At 40.6% G+C, this 15828-nt stretch overlaps 1 protein-coding gene and 1 long non-coding RNA gene across 8 annotated transcripts in view; one reads left to right on the plus strand and one right to left on the minus strand.

Annotated features, from left to right (window-relative positions):
* LOC147757789 (uncharacterized) overlaps positions 1–14180 on the minus strand; it is a 38337-nt gene extending 24157 nt beyond the window's left edge. For 3 of the 4 annotated variants that reach the window (XR_015320009.1, XR_015320010.1, XR_015320008.1), the window contains exon 1: positions 14041–14174. This is a non-coding gene — a long non-coding RNA (uncharacterized LOC147757789). Of the gene's footprint in view, positions 1–14040 lie in introns of all 4 variants that reach the window. The other variant, XR_015320011.1, reaches the window with a different exon arrangement.
* LanB1 (laminin subunit beta-1) overlaps positions 1–14382 on the plus strand; it is a 35773-nt gene extending 21391 nt beyond the window's left edge. For all 4 annotated transcript variants that reach the window (XM_022794921.2, XM_022794925.2, XM_086978726.1 and 1 more), the window contains 19 exons: positions 24–565; positions 1174–1333; positions 1938–2140; positions 2513–2844; positions 3053–3339; positions 3950–4383; positions 7659–8007; positions 8588–8839; positions 9161–9471; positions 9728–9953; positions 10407–10596; positions 10810–11007; positions 11221–11400; positions 11611–11841; positions 12071–12384; positions 12701–12842; positions 13036–13241; positions 13630–13792; positions 14094–14382. In XM_022794921.2, coding sequence (XP_022650656.1) covers positions 24–565; positions 1174–1333; positions 1938–2140; positions 2513–2844; positions 3053–3339; positions 3950–4383; positions 7659–8007; positions 8588–8839; positions 9161–9471; positions 9728–9953; positions 10407–10596; positions 10810–11007; positions 11221–11400; positions 11611–11841; positions 12071–12384; positions 12701–12842; positions 13036–13241; positions 13630–13792; positions 14094–14198 — 4825 coding nt within the window. In that variant the 3' untranslated portion in view covers positions 14199–14382. The remainder of the gene's footprint in view (positions 1–23; positions 566–1173; positions 1334–1937; positions 2141–2512; positions 2845–3052; positions 3340–3949; positions 4384–7658; positions 8008–8587; positions 8840–9160; positions 9472–9727; positions 9954–10406; positions 10597–10809; positions 11008–11220; positions 11401–11610; positions 11842–12070; positions 12385–12700; positions 12843–13035; positions 13242–13629; positions 13793–14093) is intronic.
* Positions 14383–15828: the final 1446 nt, after the last annotated feature.

Consider the following 15828-nt stretch of genomic DNA (forward strand, 5'->3'; position numbering starts at 1 on the left):
AAATACGTTTGCCGTTCTTGCAGGTCAAACGACATGGGCAAGACGTTCAGGCCAATTGCATATTTCGCCCATAACTGTGCAGAAACCTACCCGCATATCCCTCTTGCGCCTAAGAAAAAGCTACTTGACGTCGTCTGCGAAGAGAAATATTCACAACTACTACCTAAACATGGCGGCAGCGTGTTATACTCGAATCTGAACCCTCGAGACGAAGCTACGAAAAAAGAGAACTTTAAAGAAATAGAAAAATTAGTGAGTGTGACAAATTTACGCTTTAAGTTTCAACAGCTGCACACGCTGGGCGACATGAATATCGGTGACAATGAGGCTTATAAGCAGAAGTATTATTATGCTGTAAGAAGCCTAATCGTTCGAGGCTCATGCTCGTGTTATGGCCACGCTGAGTCCTGCATACCGTTTGGTGACGAACCACATGTACCGAAAATGATTTACGGTAAGTGTGCCTGTATGCACAATACAGAGGGTGAAAACTGCAACCGATGCAAACCGCTGTACAATGACCTGAAATGGGAAGCTGCCTCTCGGGATTTTCCCGAATGTAAAAGTGAGTGATCACATTGTTAAATTTTATATAGTAATCTTAGATTCGCATCTGCTTACATCTTTCATAGTGCCTAAACGTTTCCGTAAAACGAAAAAAGCCACTGAAATCGCGTAAATTCACTATTTTTCAATATGACCAACAAGTGATAGGAACCATTTAGTGGATTAGGATGAAATACGCCGCACCTTCGGATTGAGTTTGGTAACTTTCATCAGTTTCCGCGATACAAATATCTATTGGAGTCCTGAACTAGGGCTCTGAACTTACCTGCGCTTTTTCTTTCAACACATATCGCCATATAGTGTTTAAGATAATTATATGGACGTATGTGCATATGAGATTGAAAAAAAAAAAAGAAGGATTTAAACTTCTTTCGTTTCGAAATTAGAAAATCAACGTTTTAAGTGCGTAAGGTGCGAATTTCCGTGAGGTTCCTTTACTAGGCCCGATAAGATGATCTAGAAAGTATATATCATAACAACAAATAGGACGGATGTAAAACACTGCAACACATTGCCTGAGATATCTTAAGTCAGGGCCATCTCGTCCTAGTTAGATTAAATAGAATCTTTTTATCAATGTAAACATTTATACTGCTTTATTTTAAGAATGTGAATGTAATCAGCACTCGGATAGTTGCGAATTCGACGAAAATTTATTTATCGCAAATGGCAAAAGGTCTGGTGGCCGTTGTCTAAATTGCCTGCACAACACAGCTGGTCCTAACTGTGAACTATGCGAAGATTTCTACTATAGGAATCCTAAAAAGTAAGTATTTAGAGAAACACTCAGATTTCTAAATGATTTACTAAATTTATCATTTGAATTAAATTAAAAAAAAAATAATAATAATTTTGTTTAGAAAATACTGAATTTAAAGGCGTTCGAAAAAAAAATATACTATTACAACCCTACTCGTCTCGAACGTATTTTTGCCTTATTTTCCCGTATCGGAATAATAATTTGTTTTTCAGAGCTTTTTCTTAGAAGGAAATCTACAGGAAGATTTTTCTGTTGGTCATAACAATGCACAGCTATACCGATAACCACAAATAAAGCAAAAACTAAAGCTCTTTAATCTGAATTTCTTTGTTGACCTTAATTAGCCTCTATAATCTTTGGCAAACATTTCAAGATCAGCTATAGCTACTTATGTCGCAATGCACACGAGTCTCACCCTAAATTGCCCATGGGCTTCGCCGTTTTACGGACCAGCTAATGGCGGCTAGGGTAGTGCACTTTCGCACCAAATGGACCACTGTTACCCGAGAACGACCTCGAGCTGTCCATTACCCGACTTCGAACAACCTCAATCGTACAATGAATTATGACGTGTGACTTAATAGCTTAATTTTTTACGCTGACGTCGCAGGCCATTAACGGACCCTGATATATGTCAACCATGCAATTGCAATAAAGCGGGCTCCCTAGAAGAAGGACGTTGTGAGCAGTACGATGAGAACGGATTTACGGCCGGCAAATGCCGTTGTCGAGATAATGTCCACGAACGAAACTGTGGCCGATGCAAAGCAGGATTTTGGAATCTCACTCAATCCAACCCATTGGGCTGTCAAGGTAAATTAGTTAGTCAGCCACAATAAATAGGTTCTATATACGATATATACTAAAATAAAAATTGCTCAAAAAGGTAGACCAGTTGGTTCGTCGTTTTTTGGGATTTTATTACAAATTCGTACAGCGCCTTAGTGAAACTTCAATCGTTGGTTTCTGAAAACCTCGACGAGGGAGCGTTACTTGATGTACTTAGTTGAGAACAAATACGCTGGTTCAGCTGCCCGTCAAGCCAAAGGTAAATTCATCACAAACAATGTTACTCAATATAGTCTTCGTGTTGTTATCTTCCTATATACGCATAAGCACTACTAGTCGTTTCAACGGAAATTGTCTTTGTTTATTATGCAATTGTGTCTCGTTTTGTTTGTCTAGCTTGTGAGTGCGACCCTCGTGGAATTTACCCCGGTAGTCAGGGCTGTAACGAGAAAACAGGGGAATGCTCATGCAAAGAGAACGTAACCGGTCAACTATGTGATGCTTGTGCGCCAGGACATTATGGCTTAGAGGAGGGACAAATGGGCTGTAAACCATGTGACTGCGATCGTGGAGGCTCAATTAACCCTGATCAGTGCGATCTCGAGAACGGCCAATGCGAATGCAAACCTGGCATCAAGGGCAGAAAGTGTGACCAAATAGAAGATGGTTTCTTTGTGCCTCTGCCAGATTATCTAATACACGAGGCAGAAGTACCTGATGAACAAAGAGTAGGCTATCTCAGTTCCTCTATAAGTTGGCAAGGCTCGCTTCAAAATTAATAGACCTCGGTGTAAGGCAACGATATGCGACGTTTTATATATTTTTCAAGTAATTCAAATTAACTCTGTCGTAACTGAGATCCCAGCACACGGCTACTAATTAATATGATCTATTTAAATGTTTATTTTGACTAAAAATATGATTAATTATCTGCAGAACACGAAGATTATTGCTCGAGCGCACTACGCACCAAGTAATCTTCGAGATTTTAGCGGACTAGGCTTTATGGATTTAGGCCCGAACGGCATGATCGAACTTCGGTACCCAGAGATTCCATGGACTGGGGAATATAATATTTTCGTTCGTGGAGATCCCAAGTCACATGATCAAGAGCTCGAGGTGACAGTGATTCGAGAAAATCCCCTTCGACACGGTAGCCCTTGTAAAAAAACCGGCACACAGGAGGAACCTAGAGATATCATTAGGCTCAAAACGGCAAGCCAGTACGTCCGCACTTCTTTTCCTGTTGCTTCCTGTAAATCCATTATATATGATTTGCCCATTTACATTTGACTTGAAAACTAAGAGATTATAATAAGCGGTGTCTGTTTCGATATTCGTTAAGATTTGTCGTACGGGAGAACTGCGTGCAGTTAAAACACCTACAGAATACGACTAATATAAATAAAACTCATTATTTTTACTAAATAAATAAAGTATGGAGGTGGTATTGCTAGATTTCCTTATGGGACATTGTATTTCGATAAGACATCTACTACTCTTTTTTTTTTACCTTAAATTAATAATAAACGTGTTGGCGGTAAGCACAATACTAGCCATAAGGCTAACCAATAGACTTAAAGGTAATGATTAGGCACTGGGTTGGTCTTCTACGACATATATATGAAAGTCGAAGAATTGCCTTTGTTTGTCTCGGAAGCCAATACTAACTTACAAAAATGTCTGAATGCAAAAACTTCACGCAATCTCGACGGACAGTAATGCGCTATATTTTTCTTCATGTAGAAATAAATCATATGTAAGCGAAACATATGTTATTAAGCAGCTATCAAAATAAAATGCTCTGTTTATCTTTATGTTTTTGAATTTCAGAGACCCATCGCCTGTCATGCAAGTATGCTTAGAAAAAGATAGTCCCGTAAGGGTCCGTCTTGAAGTACCCTCAGGATTCTCACCTCACAGCGGTAGTCAACTACTTATTGACTCGGTGGTTCTTATGCCCGACTATCGAAAACTCGACGTCTATCCGAAGAACACTAGGTCTGACCTTATGGATTACTGCATTCATCACGTTGAACTTTATGGGACTCACAGTTTATATGAAGAGTGTAAAAAGATCTTCTACCCGGCTGGCATGGCTGTATGGAACCAGGCCTTCAAATGTGAATGCAACGCTGCCGGTTCCACAAGCAACGTCTGTAATAGTCTAGGCGGACAATGTACGTGTAAGGTAAACGTTGTGGGACGTCAGTGCGAGATGTGCGATACCGTCTCATGGGGTCTCGAGGACAACGAGGAATGCATTCGTGAGTAACTGGTCAAGTATTGTTTAGATATATATTTATACTCAATAGTTTGTTAGCCTATCTACAGGATGGAGCACTAGTCATTTGACAGCTGTATATTTGCGTATTTGTAGTACAGATGCGAAAGATGAAGACTTTCAAGCCGAATGACTTTTTCAGATTGTAAAAGACCTGTTTTATTCTGTATATACGTGTTAATTGCAGCAGAATAATAACTTACCGCCATTGCAAATATGATTTTGTAATATATGCAAAGCGTACCACCAACTAAGTGTGAAAGGCTTTCGATAGGTACTATCAAAGGTCTTAATTTCTGAGGCATCATACGCAAGACTATAAACCCTATGGATTAATAGCTTTCTACCATCCACAGCATAGTCGGCCATTATGCAGCTCTTGCCGAACCCTGGGAAGACTTTTAGGCGCCATCGCGGAAGCCTCATAGACCTAGATCTAGAGATCTCATAGAGATTGAACTAGAACTCCCTGAGAGATTATCAAAAGGGCATAAAACATGACCTGTGACGTCTCTAGAGCCTCAACATTACTAAGCTCTTTCCCGCCCTTTTAGGTTTTTGGGCTGTTATCAGTTTTCTTTGGGATTTTCGGTCTGCTAACAGCCCAGATGCGAGCCAGTTGTAAGAAATTATTCCGGACATAATACATTTACGTTTTTCACGGGCCTTACGCTGTTCATCTTCCCAGAGCCATTCGCGAAGCGGTCTTCGTCGATTAGGATCATTTTCATTGATGATAGCACGTATCATTTACGACGCCTTTAAATGGACATTTGATTTACCGATCTCACACTCACGACCCGATTGGGATGTTTCGCTACATGTTTGCAGTGTCGTTTTCTGGCCTGTGAAGCTCGCTGTTGTTTTCGGCTTCCCGGAGCGTCTTCTGAAGACTGGCGATACTGTCTTTAGATTTACGCTACATTTTCATACTTTCAATGAGTGTATACCTTTTTCGCAATACTCTGTATAACACATCTATATTGTCTTGAAGGGAATCTTTTTTTTTTTTTTCATTTTAAAACAATGTTATCAAACTGAATATGCGCCATTTGAATCGATGATCTACGAGAAGCATCTCTTAGGAGATAGAATGATTTTTGGACCGCTTTTTCAACAATAGACCTTGACACGATTCATATATATAATTGGCTGTTATAGGCGAAATTTAGCAGACTTCAAAATGAAGTATCTTTCGCGCCATACGACGTTATCAGACAAAATTTGGATGGTAATTATTCCGCCCTTCTAAAAGTAAACCAATCGAGTTTATTTCACAAGAAGTGAGTTTCGAACATAAAGCATTTGTTAGTTTTGAAGTATCAATGCTCGGTGGACTAAACTGACATTTCATATATAACGTATTGCAGAGTTGTCTAAATGCGGAAACTGGGCAAAGATATGCCCCAGCCAATCGAATATGCGTATGGTGTAGTCCACCTGCAATTTGCAGACTCTTTAGACGAGACGTGGTTTAGTCCCCACAGCCAGTCGAAAAGAGGCCGGGCGTGAAAATCCCGTGGCTTTAGAGAAGAATCAAGCCAGTGTCCATAAGGTGATGGTAGCGTTTGCAGTGGATATGAGGGCATTTACTATTACAAAATTCTCGCCGAAAATTAAACAATTAATATAGCGCGCTATTTAAGAAATTCATGGATTACTTGGCGGATATTGACTCCGGGTAATTACCGGGCTTTCCATGCCCTACAAAGAGACAACCAGTGAGTACGCGGATCCAAGTATTGATTGGGAATGTATAGATTAAAAAATTACATGAGCGAACGCGAACGGTATGTGTATAACTGTGCACAGGCTGCCAGAGCGGTAGAACGAAAGCGCAGTAGAGTACTTGTCACAGAAAAAAAAAAAAGCGAGCCACAAAGAAGCACGGCTTGTTTGTCAACCGCTTCGGCAGTTTCGCCGATCCCAAAACTACATTTTCAAAAACAAACAAGAGTGACGACGGCAATAGCAGTATTGTTAATATATATATATATATATATATATATATATATATAATTGTTTCGTCGATGGTAATGACGAGACATGGGGTAACGAGGATAATCAAGGGCCCTGTACTACTGAAGGAAGGTCAGGACTAGTGCAGAACAACAGCAGATGGCTAGACACAACAACAGAAAGACAGACTAATTAATTGACTAGTGGGTTGATTGACTGTTGGGTGATTGACAGAAAGTGATTGACTGGAACGGGCAGTTGATTGATGACGAAATTGCTGTAGAAGGCAATGTGAGTCAGGGCCATAGAAGTCATTGCATTTCGAGCATATATGGCACCGTACGACGCTAATTCTACACGTATATACGTACAATATATGTCAACTTGAAGTACAACATTACAGGTTCGCATTAGATGTAGCGGACGTCATAGGTGTCAACAATGCGGTACATGTGGTTGCATTTGAAAGAAATGTAAGCGTTTTGAAACGCATCATTTGGACAGAACAACGTTGTCGACACATGAGCCACATTGCCAATAACCACGATCATGGATCACAGTTTACTATAGATACAAAATTAATACATATACGACAGGATATAGGCCTTAGTTCGGTCAAGTGAGCTTTAAGGGACGGTGCGCACATCCTTACTGTTCCTCTTCTTCGAGGATATATCAGTACTTGGGCCACTCAACACCCGGCTTCGCACTGCCCTGCAGAACTTCATACGTTCCTACAAAAAACAGATCGTCGTTTCTTTTATTAACTAGAATACTTCTCTATGAAAACAAAGAACTTCGTTCCTTGTACGAAATCATTAGTGGTCTACACGATCATAGCCGTGGCCCATCTAACCACAGCTAGTGAGGCTATATGGGCCAACGGCAGGCATCTTACGTTAATGTTCTCTCGAAAATGAATGAAGCTTATTCAGACCACACCACAGAAAAGTCTGCGACGTATATACTGGTTTATTATTTGCCTCTTGTGACACCGGTTATTTTCAACATAGCCCCACTCTCCTTTATATATAGACAATTGAGAAAATGTAGATCACTTACAATACGTATCGTTATGTCGATTGTAAGGGTTTCTTCCGTCGAAAATTATTACGGCATCACTAACTAAAAAAATCAGAGTTTATTTTGTACGTTGGATATGCGTGCCACAACCGCGGCCGACTGGGTGAAACAGCCATGGCCTAGTACGCTTTTGAATATAAGGCTTAACAAAGCAAAATTAATTAGAGTCGATAATGTTAGCATTGATTCCGGACCGTTTCTTTTGTTTATAACTAGCCTGCGAGTGTGACCATAAAGGTTCGTTAAATCAATTCTGCGACCCGCGTTCCGGCAAATGTAACTGTCGTGAGAACGTATTTGGTGATCACTGTGACCAGTGTGCGCGTGGTTATTGGGGCGACCCATTTAGTTGTCTCAAATGCGAGTGCAATGACAGGGCTGAAACGTGCAACCCAAAAACCGGCGAATGCATTGACTGCCGGGAGAATACAAGCGGCGCGCACTGCGAACGCTGTGCCGAGGGATACTACGGGGATCCGCTCCGAGGAATAGCTTGTCGACCATGCCTTTGTCCTGAAACGCCAGAGTTTGGACCTAACCATGCGGTTTCCTGCCACCTTTCCAGGTACGATTATGGGCTTTAGTTCAATACATCATATATTGTATCTACGTTTATGGCTTTCGTGCGGCAGTACTTAAATCCACTGCAAATGATTATACATTGTCATTCCGCCAAAGCAGCTTTGTTAATTGTATCTAATTAACAATTTCTTAAAATCCTGTTGCAGAATGTGAGACATCAGCTCTTGAAATTCCCTTGAGCGAATTGACTTATTTTTGACGAAGTGCATAAATGCAAAAGTAGCAATTGGCGACCCATTTTGACTTTCGATTTTTTTAATTAAACTAGCTAGATACAGAGATCGTAACGTCTATTCCCATCACACGAATTTAGGACATCTTGGCATTTGGCAAAGGTGCAAAATGTCTTACCTTTACATATGTATAGTTCTTCTAGTGATAGCAGGTTTACACTGGATGAATTTGTATAAAATAGATTATTACCGAGAGTCATAAATTTCAACTGAGTCCCCAACTAAATATCTAGGAGTTCCTAGGAATATCTAGGAGTGTTATGGCCATTATTTTTATGCCTTTCCTTGTGGTACTTGTTTGTTGGGCCTATTTTCTTATTGGGATCGCAGTACCAACGAGATGTACTGTCAATGCAAGCCGGGCTATAAGGGTGAAAAATGCGATGAGTGTGAAAACAACTTCTATGGAGACCCTACACGACCCGGAGACGGATGTCGCCCATGTGAATGCAACGGGAACATCGATCTTTCACTAGAGGGCAACTGTGATCCGGTGACCGGCGATTGCCTACGTTGCCTTTACAACAGTGAAGGCATTCACTGCGAACGATGTAAGGAAGGACATTGGAAAAACGGCACAAGGTCTGTTCATTTTACAGGACGACATTATCCACCTGTCAGAACTAGATAGCCACAAAACTAGCTAATATAGTCTCTTTGTATGTATAAAGAAGCGAGATCAGGACAATGCTCATATTTTGTCTGGCTGGACATTCTTCAGTACTCGTTGGTTTCCCAGAATATCTGAGAAAATGGAATACACGCTAATTATACGAAATAACTCGTCGACGAAGCCGTGCGCGCCATTAAGCATACTCAAAAATGGTGATGAGCTCCTATCGACGACAGGAATGAAGTCTGGAACGTAGGCGATCATCGATGTGATGCTGAAATTCTTTGCAGATGTGACGAGTGTTCATGTAACCCAAGCGGTACTCAAGTGGGCGCCCCTATTTGTGATCAGAAAACCGGAAAATGTAATTGTCTCCCCAATGTTGAGGGAATCGGATGTGATCGCTGCAAGCCGGCACATTGGAACTTCAATTCCGGCAAAGGTTGCGAACCATGCGCGTGCAATACACATGGCACCATCGATGGCAGCGAAGAGTGCAATGTATCGGACGGACAATGTCATTGCATAGCAGAACGAGGAGGCAGAAGGTGCGACTTGTGTTCAACCGGCTACCACGGAGTTCCTGACTCTAAGTGTTACAGTTAGTATACAGTTTTAGACTACTAATAAACATGCTTCTATTTCCTTTAGCCAGCCATGATCATGTTGTGTACTTTTCTCCTACATTATAAAGGGGAACTTCTGAATAACGCATAGAGCCTAATTCAAAGCTAGCACAATGATCCGCATGAAACGTTTTTTTATACGCGCATAGTTCTCTCACATATGTATACATATATATATATATATATTTTTTCTCTTTAAGAGAGAGAGGCCATAATAATAATTTGTTTCAGAATGCGAGTGTGATCGATATGAAGGTGCTATGACAGCAGTTTGCGATGCTGCTACAGGACATTGCGTATGCAAACAGGGTATGACAGGACCGCGCTGCGATCAATGCGCTCGTGGCTTTAAGGGTCGTTCACCGAAATGCGAACCCTGTGACAACTGTTTCGCAAGCTGGGACGTAATCATCGGAGAACTCGATGCACACACGCGTAACCTTATCGACACTGCCAAGTACGTCATAAGTGTTAATAATAATTTGATAATCTCACTCTTACCAATTGCAACTTAACTTCAATTTTTAGATAGTGCACAAAGTATACTTTTCGTATTTACTTCTTCAAAGATCGTTCTTATAAGATTTTCTCTCCAATTGAACATGTCTGCTTGCTTCGTGTGCCTGCGATACGTCTGTTAATTCCAACTTGTACATTCTATAAAACATAAAAACCATATGATCAAAGTTCACAATAAAATTATGAAAGGAAGAGTGCCAGCCAGTTTGTCGATACATACAGGTGGCTACATGCATACACATTAGGTTCTTCTAGATAAAGAAATTCTTCTGAAATAAACGATCTTAGATATATAGATCCTTATAGATGAAACGATGTGGCGATGAAATACTAACTACTGTTTTTGATGCACTATAGGCTGTTGCACTATAAGATTGAATTTGATCTTCAGGCTCATTAAGCAAACCGGAACATCCGGAGACACTCGAGAATTTAAAGAGATCGAAGATTACCTGGCGAATACACGCGAGATCCTTGCTCGAGCAAATATTACTGGCCTTAATCTTTCTCAGAGGCAAACTCTTTTAGATGAACTTAAAGCGCTACTTGATCAAGTTGAGGGAAAGTTAGCGCAGGCTGAGGTTAGTTTTTCTTGAATATATATATATATATATATATATATATAGCTCAGATCATCTGATACCTATTCAATTTTCTGACGCACAGCTAGATTCGGAAAATCATAACACATTATGGCTTAGCGAACACATATAGCATGTTTTGATTCTGGAAATTACACACAAACACTTCACGTACACATGTGCTGAACATTAATGATTAGTTACACTTTTCAGAATATGTATTCATTCTTCATCGAAGATTCTTTGACCTTATCGAAGAGGGTGGCCCAGTTAGATGGTGACATCGAAACACTACGAGCTAAGGTGAAGAAGCTTGAAGAAGATATGACCACTCTACAAGAACAAAACGTTATGGGGGCCTTTAACCTCATCAAGAAGAACGTACAGGAAGCAAAGGAATACCAAACAAAGGTATTGGCGTATGGTTACGATTGTGCTTTTCCTAGCCTGGAGCGGGGCAAGATGACTCACCATCCTCTCAAATGTTCTGTTTGGCTTTGGCCATAGAACAGCTACTGAACAGTGCAGAGGTTGACCCTAAAGTCTGACTTATACGTGCCTTTGAGTAAAACCAATACGACTTGCCGACGTGTTCTTTTTTTTTTTCTCTGTTTTGGCCTCTAGGGACATGAGGTTCGTAAAATCATTGAAGATAGCTCAAGCAAGCGCGATGCCGCCTCGCGCTTGTTGACCCGTGGTAGGGGTCAATTCCACGATATACATCAGCGAAATGAGCAGATGTTAACAGACCTTAATCGAGATATTGGACATCTAGAGAATGAAATTCCTAGAATCAACCGATACGTAAGTAGAGACATAAATTACATGAAATTAAATTTCGTTCTCCTTTGCTAAACGCATCTTGCATGTTTAGTGTACAAGGAAATCTTCTATTTCCTTTATTCCATCTGAGAAGCGAAGTCAGCTACTAGAGAACATGATGTCCTAACATTTTTTTGAGGTATTCAAACGTCAATAATGGAAATAAAAGAAAGCGTAATCAATTTATGGCAGCTCTGCGCCAGCGATACCTCAGTCGAAGGCTGTAAGGATAAGTGTGGGGGAGTTGGATGCGATCACTGCGGAGATCAGTTTGGCTGTACCGAGGCGGCTGTACAAAAGGCGAAGCACGCACTGCAAATGGCCCGCGACGTACAAGAAATCGTACGCGAGAAACAGGCGCGAGCGACCCACATGAGAGATGATATCGAAACTGCACGAAGCCAAGCCAACCAGGCGCACACGGTGCGTATCTTCATAACTTCTAAACATTTTTAAAGTACCACAAACTTATTTTTATGAGCCGACTTGCGTGAAGCTGCAAGGACAACGAGCAGTGTTTTCATGAGATGATGTCCATAGACAAATTCAACCCTCTAAAGGGCTCGGCAGATTCCTGTCTCTATTAGATCACTATATAGTTAGTTGGGTAACTAAGAAAGCACCAATGGCGAACCAAACCTTCTTTTTTCAGAAAGCGATGGAGGCGTATACGGCTGTAACGGTTGCGCGCGACGATGCCACGAATGCTGTCACAGAACTGAAGAATCTCCTGCAGGAAATTGAAGATCTTCTTAAAAAAGCCGTAGCAACACCATCTGAGATTCTCCAAATGGCGAAAGACTGCCTTGAACGTAAGGTGCAGCTAACACCTCAACAAATTCAGGACCTATCAGCCCAAATCCAAGACACAATACGAAGTCTTTCTGACATTGATCGGATTCTCAAGGAGACCGAAAATGACAAGCTACGTACTGCCGCACTCAAAAACAAAGCCGACAAGGTTGAGTAAGTACTGCATGTACCTTTTTTTTTCTACCGCTATGTGTCATACTTTCATATTTCGCTTAACTTGTGATTATCGACTGCAATGAAAAAAGCTGCCCAGATATTCAAGTTTTCACTTAGCTTGCCTTCAAAGCGGAAATGCTGTCAGTCTACCACCTTGCTCAGATAGTTTCCTTGCTAATAGTCATCATTAGATTTAAACATAGGTATTCAAAATAAGTATCTTTAGTGTGGTAAAATATTACAGGTTTCCAATTCTAGTAGTTATTGAGGGGCTTTGTTTAATGCCCTAAATTTTAATACTTCAATCAAACAGGAGCGACGCTCAGAGAATCCTGAGTTCCGCTGAAGCAGTCTATTCATATCTCGAGGACGCCCGGCAAGCTCAGAACGAAGCCCGGGGTGATCTGGATACTACTAAGAGGGAAACGAGCGACGTGAAGGACGAAATACGAGAGGTAAACATTATTTTCAAAAATTTCTCAGGCATTGCCACGATAGCTGTCACTTACATTGAGACTACTTCACCCTTCAAGGTTTCAACTTGCATATCTGACAAAGAGCAGTTCTTTAAGCTTTGGTCAATATCTTAATAGTCATCGAGACACTTGGACTGACGGTATTTCTTGTTTCATTTTGTTTACCTGGCAGTTGGATGATCGTGGAAATAGGGTAAAAACGAGGGCCAACGACTTATTGAGGGTCGCAACGAGGCTGTCAGATCGCTTGAAGTCTTTGCAGCGAAATAAGACCGACGTAAATTACAAGGTTGGGAACCTTAACAGCGAGTTTGAAGCAGCGCAGAAGCAGGCCGACCAGGCACACGGTTTATCTCAGCAACTCTCGGATAGATATCAGTGAGTGTCACACATCGTAGATAGATCACTAACATTAGTCAATAAATCAAGAGTCTTGAAATACATTTTCGTGTTCTAATATATTGTTATGCCGCATGATGAAACGTAGAAATAGCTTTCGGGAAACGCTACTGTCATCAGCGGAAGGCTGTTCCAGTGTAAGCAATCCAAATTTCCAAACAAACAACTAAAAGCCTGTAGCATGTTCCTTCAACACAATTTTCGACAGAGATAACTAAGCTGATATCAAAGTAAGGGTATGCCGGTTCTGTAAAGCATTTTCCGATGATAGCGTTTACAAATTGTCAAAGCGTCTATGTATTGTGCGAGCCTTCAACCCCCTGAAAATCATTTGAATGTTTCCAATCACTGTATCTCTGTTTAACAGGGAAGCTGTCCACGAGATCGAGCGTAAAACTCTGTCTGATAATTCAAACAAAGGTTTAGCTGACAACCTTCGTCATCGAGCTCAGCGTCTCAACGCTGACATACAGTCACGACTGAGCGAATTGCAGAACCTTGAAGACACGTTTATAGATAATGAGAAGAAGGTGAGGCAAGATATATGAAGCAATATTGATACTGTTCATAGGTCAAGATTTACATACATTTTAGTAGCAGATTGGCACTCGAAACCTGTACAGCAGCCCTGTTCTCCGATGCCAGCACTTATCGCGGTTTTAATCCATTAACCTATAGTTAGCCTATATATATTTACCGTGTGGTAAGCAAATAAATCGCTATTTTTGTACTTTTCTATTCTCGACACAATTTTAGGCACAATCGCTTGGTTACTTACCTAATATATGTATACGTAGGGATCGCCTAACGACTTCGCCGATGTCCTTTTAGGTGAAAGGTTACGATGACCTAATAGATGCTCTCATGAGAGAAATGGACGAGCATCAATCGTACATTGATGGACGGGCCAGATATTATCAGAAATGCACGAAGTAATGGTCCTCGAACCGCGTACCGAAATACTTGGTCGAAAATTTTTATAGAACGGTCATGGGACAACAAAGCGCACATCAATGGAACAGCAATCATCAACTATGAATTAGGCACTAAAATAAAACAAATTATTAAGGCTACATGTGAATGTTATTATAGAAATGCGAAATAAACTATGTAGAACTCTCGCGAAGATCCAATGCATTATAGGATGATGACGCCGGCAATGAAAAATAGTTGAATAAAATAAGTAACGAAGAACACAGCCTACAACCTCACTACCTCGTACAAAGAGGATCTTCGTGTAGATACGGAATCGATCCAGCTAGCATTGCTTCTTGTCAGCTTCGATGCAGAACAATAACTACAATATAATAATACTAACTAGGACATGTGAGCGTTCCCTGTAGCATAGCTTTCGCTCGTCGACGAGACCGGGTTGTGGTTGATAGACAGCAATGTTCAACGCAATCGATGTCGGGTCGTGTCCTTGCTCACAGATACACCAGATTGGCTCGGAAAAAATGATACGATACTTTGGTAAACAGCTTGGCACGGCCTGCACGATTCAAATGATGAATCGGAGAGATCAAGAACACTCGCGCTCGGTCATGAGTACCACGTTAGCCCCTACGTCCTGCCAGCTTTGAAGCGAACGTGCCACACACACAAACACGTGTCAGCGTCGTCCTAATCCAATAAGGTGGTACACGTATAGACCTCGCCAACAGAATTTCTGTACCACAGCCAAACTCTCATATTGTGTGTATGTTATTGCTATCGTTCAAGCGTTCCAATGTATTAGAGAAGGTAAAGTTTCCATAATTTAGTCTTCTTTATCTATTCACTGTTGGTTGACTTATCTCAGAGACACGCGATGGTATGATGGCTTTAATTCGTCGAAAAGATATTAGCTAGTTTATTCATTTCGGGTTTTCTACATTAGATCAACTCAGTCATCATTTATTTATATATCTTCATTGTGTGCGCGACTGATTTTTTACACTTTTTATTGCAATTATCACAACCTTTTGCCCACGACATGTAAAATATAATATTATAGTTGTTGAATGAGGGCCGGAATCGGCTTTAATTGAATTGTACACTGCAGTTCTCATTAGAAATGTATATGTTGATCTGTGGCAAGGCCTATATATATAGATCAAGCGTAAATTCGTTTTATTAATGAAACACAAACAATTTCCCTATATGATGTTATCTCGAAGGGTGTGCCATTAGCCTTTACCTATTCCTTCTAACGGTATTTATCTATATAGCTATAATAAACCCTTTCTAGTATTACTATTTTTATGAGTACTATTAATATGATATTTTCATTTCCTTGAAATGCAGTTAGAGAAGTATGTCCGAAAACGAAAACGTCAACATAAATCTATCGAGCTCTGTGTATTTACACTAAATAAACGAACCATATTTTTATCCCCATATAATAACAGATCATATTTTCATATGATAACAATAAATGTTGGTTTCGATCCGGTCTTTCCAAAGTGACGGCTACATGCGAACACGCCAGCCTAAACTCGCCATTTTCTGCAACCCAAATCCCCAAGCAGAATCGAAACATAGTTTTGTTTTTTATGTCCGCTTATATGTTAAAATACAGGAACAC

This window comes from Varroa destructor, unplaced genomic scaffold, assembly GCF_002443255.2.
Source record: "Varroa destructor unplaced genomic scaffold, Vdes_3.0 BEIS01000002.1, whole genome shotgun sequence".
NCBI classification, from domain to species: domain Eukaryota; kingdom Metazoa; phylum Arthropoda; class Arachnida; order Mesostigmata; family Varroidae; genus Varroa; species Varroa destructor.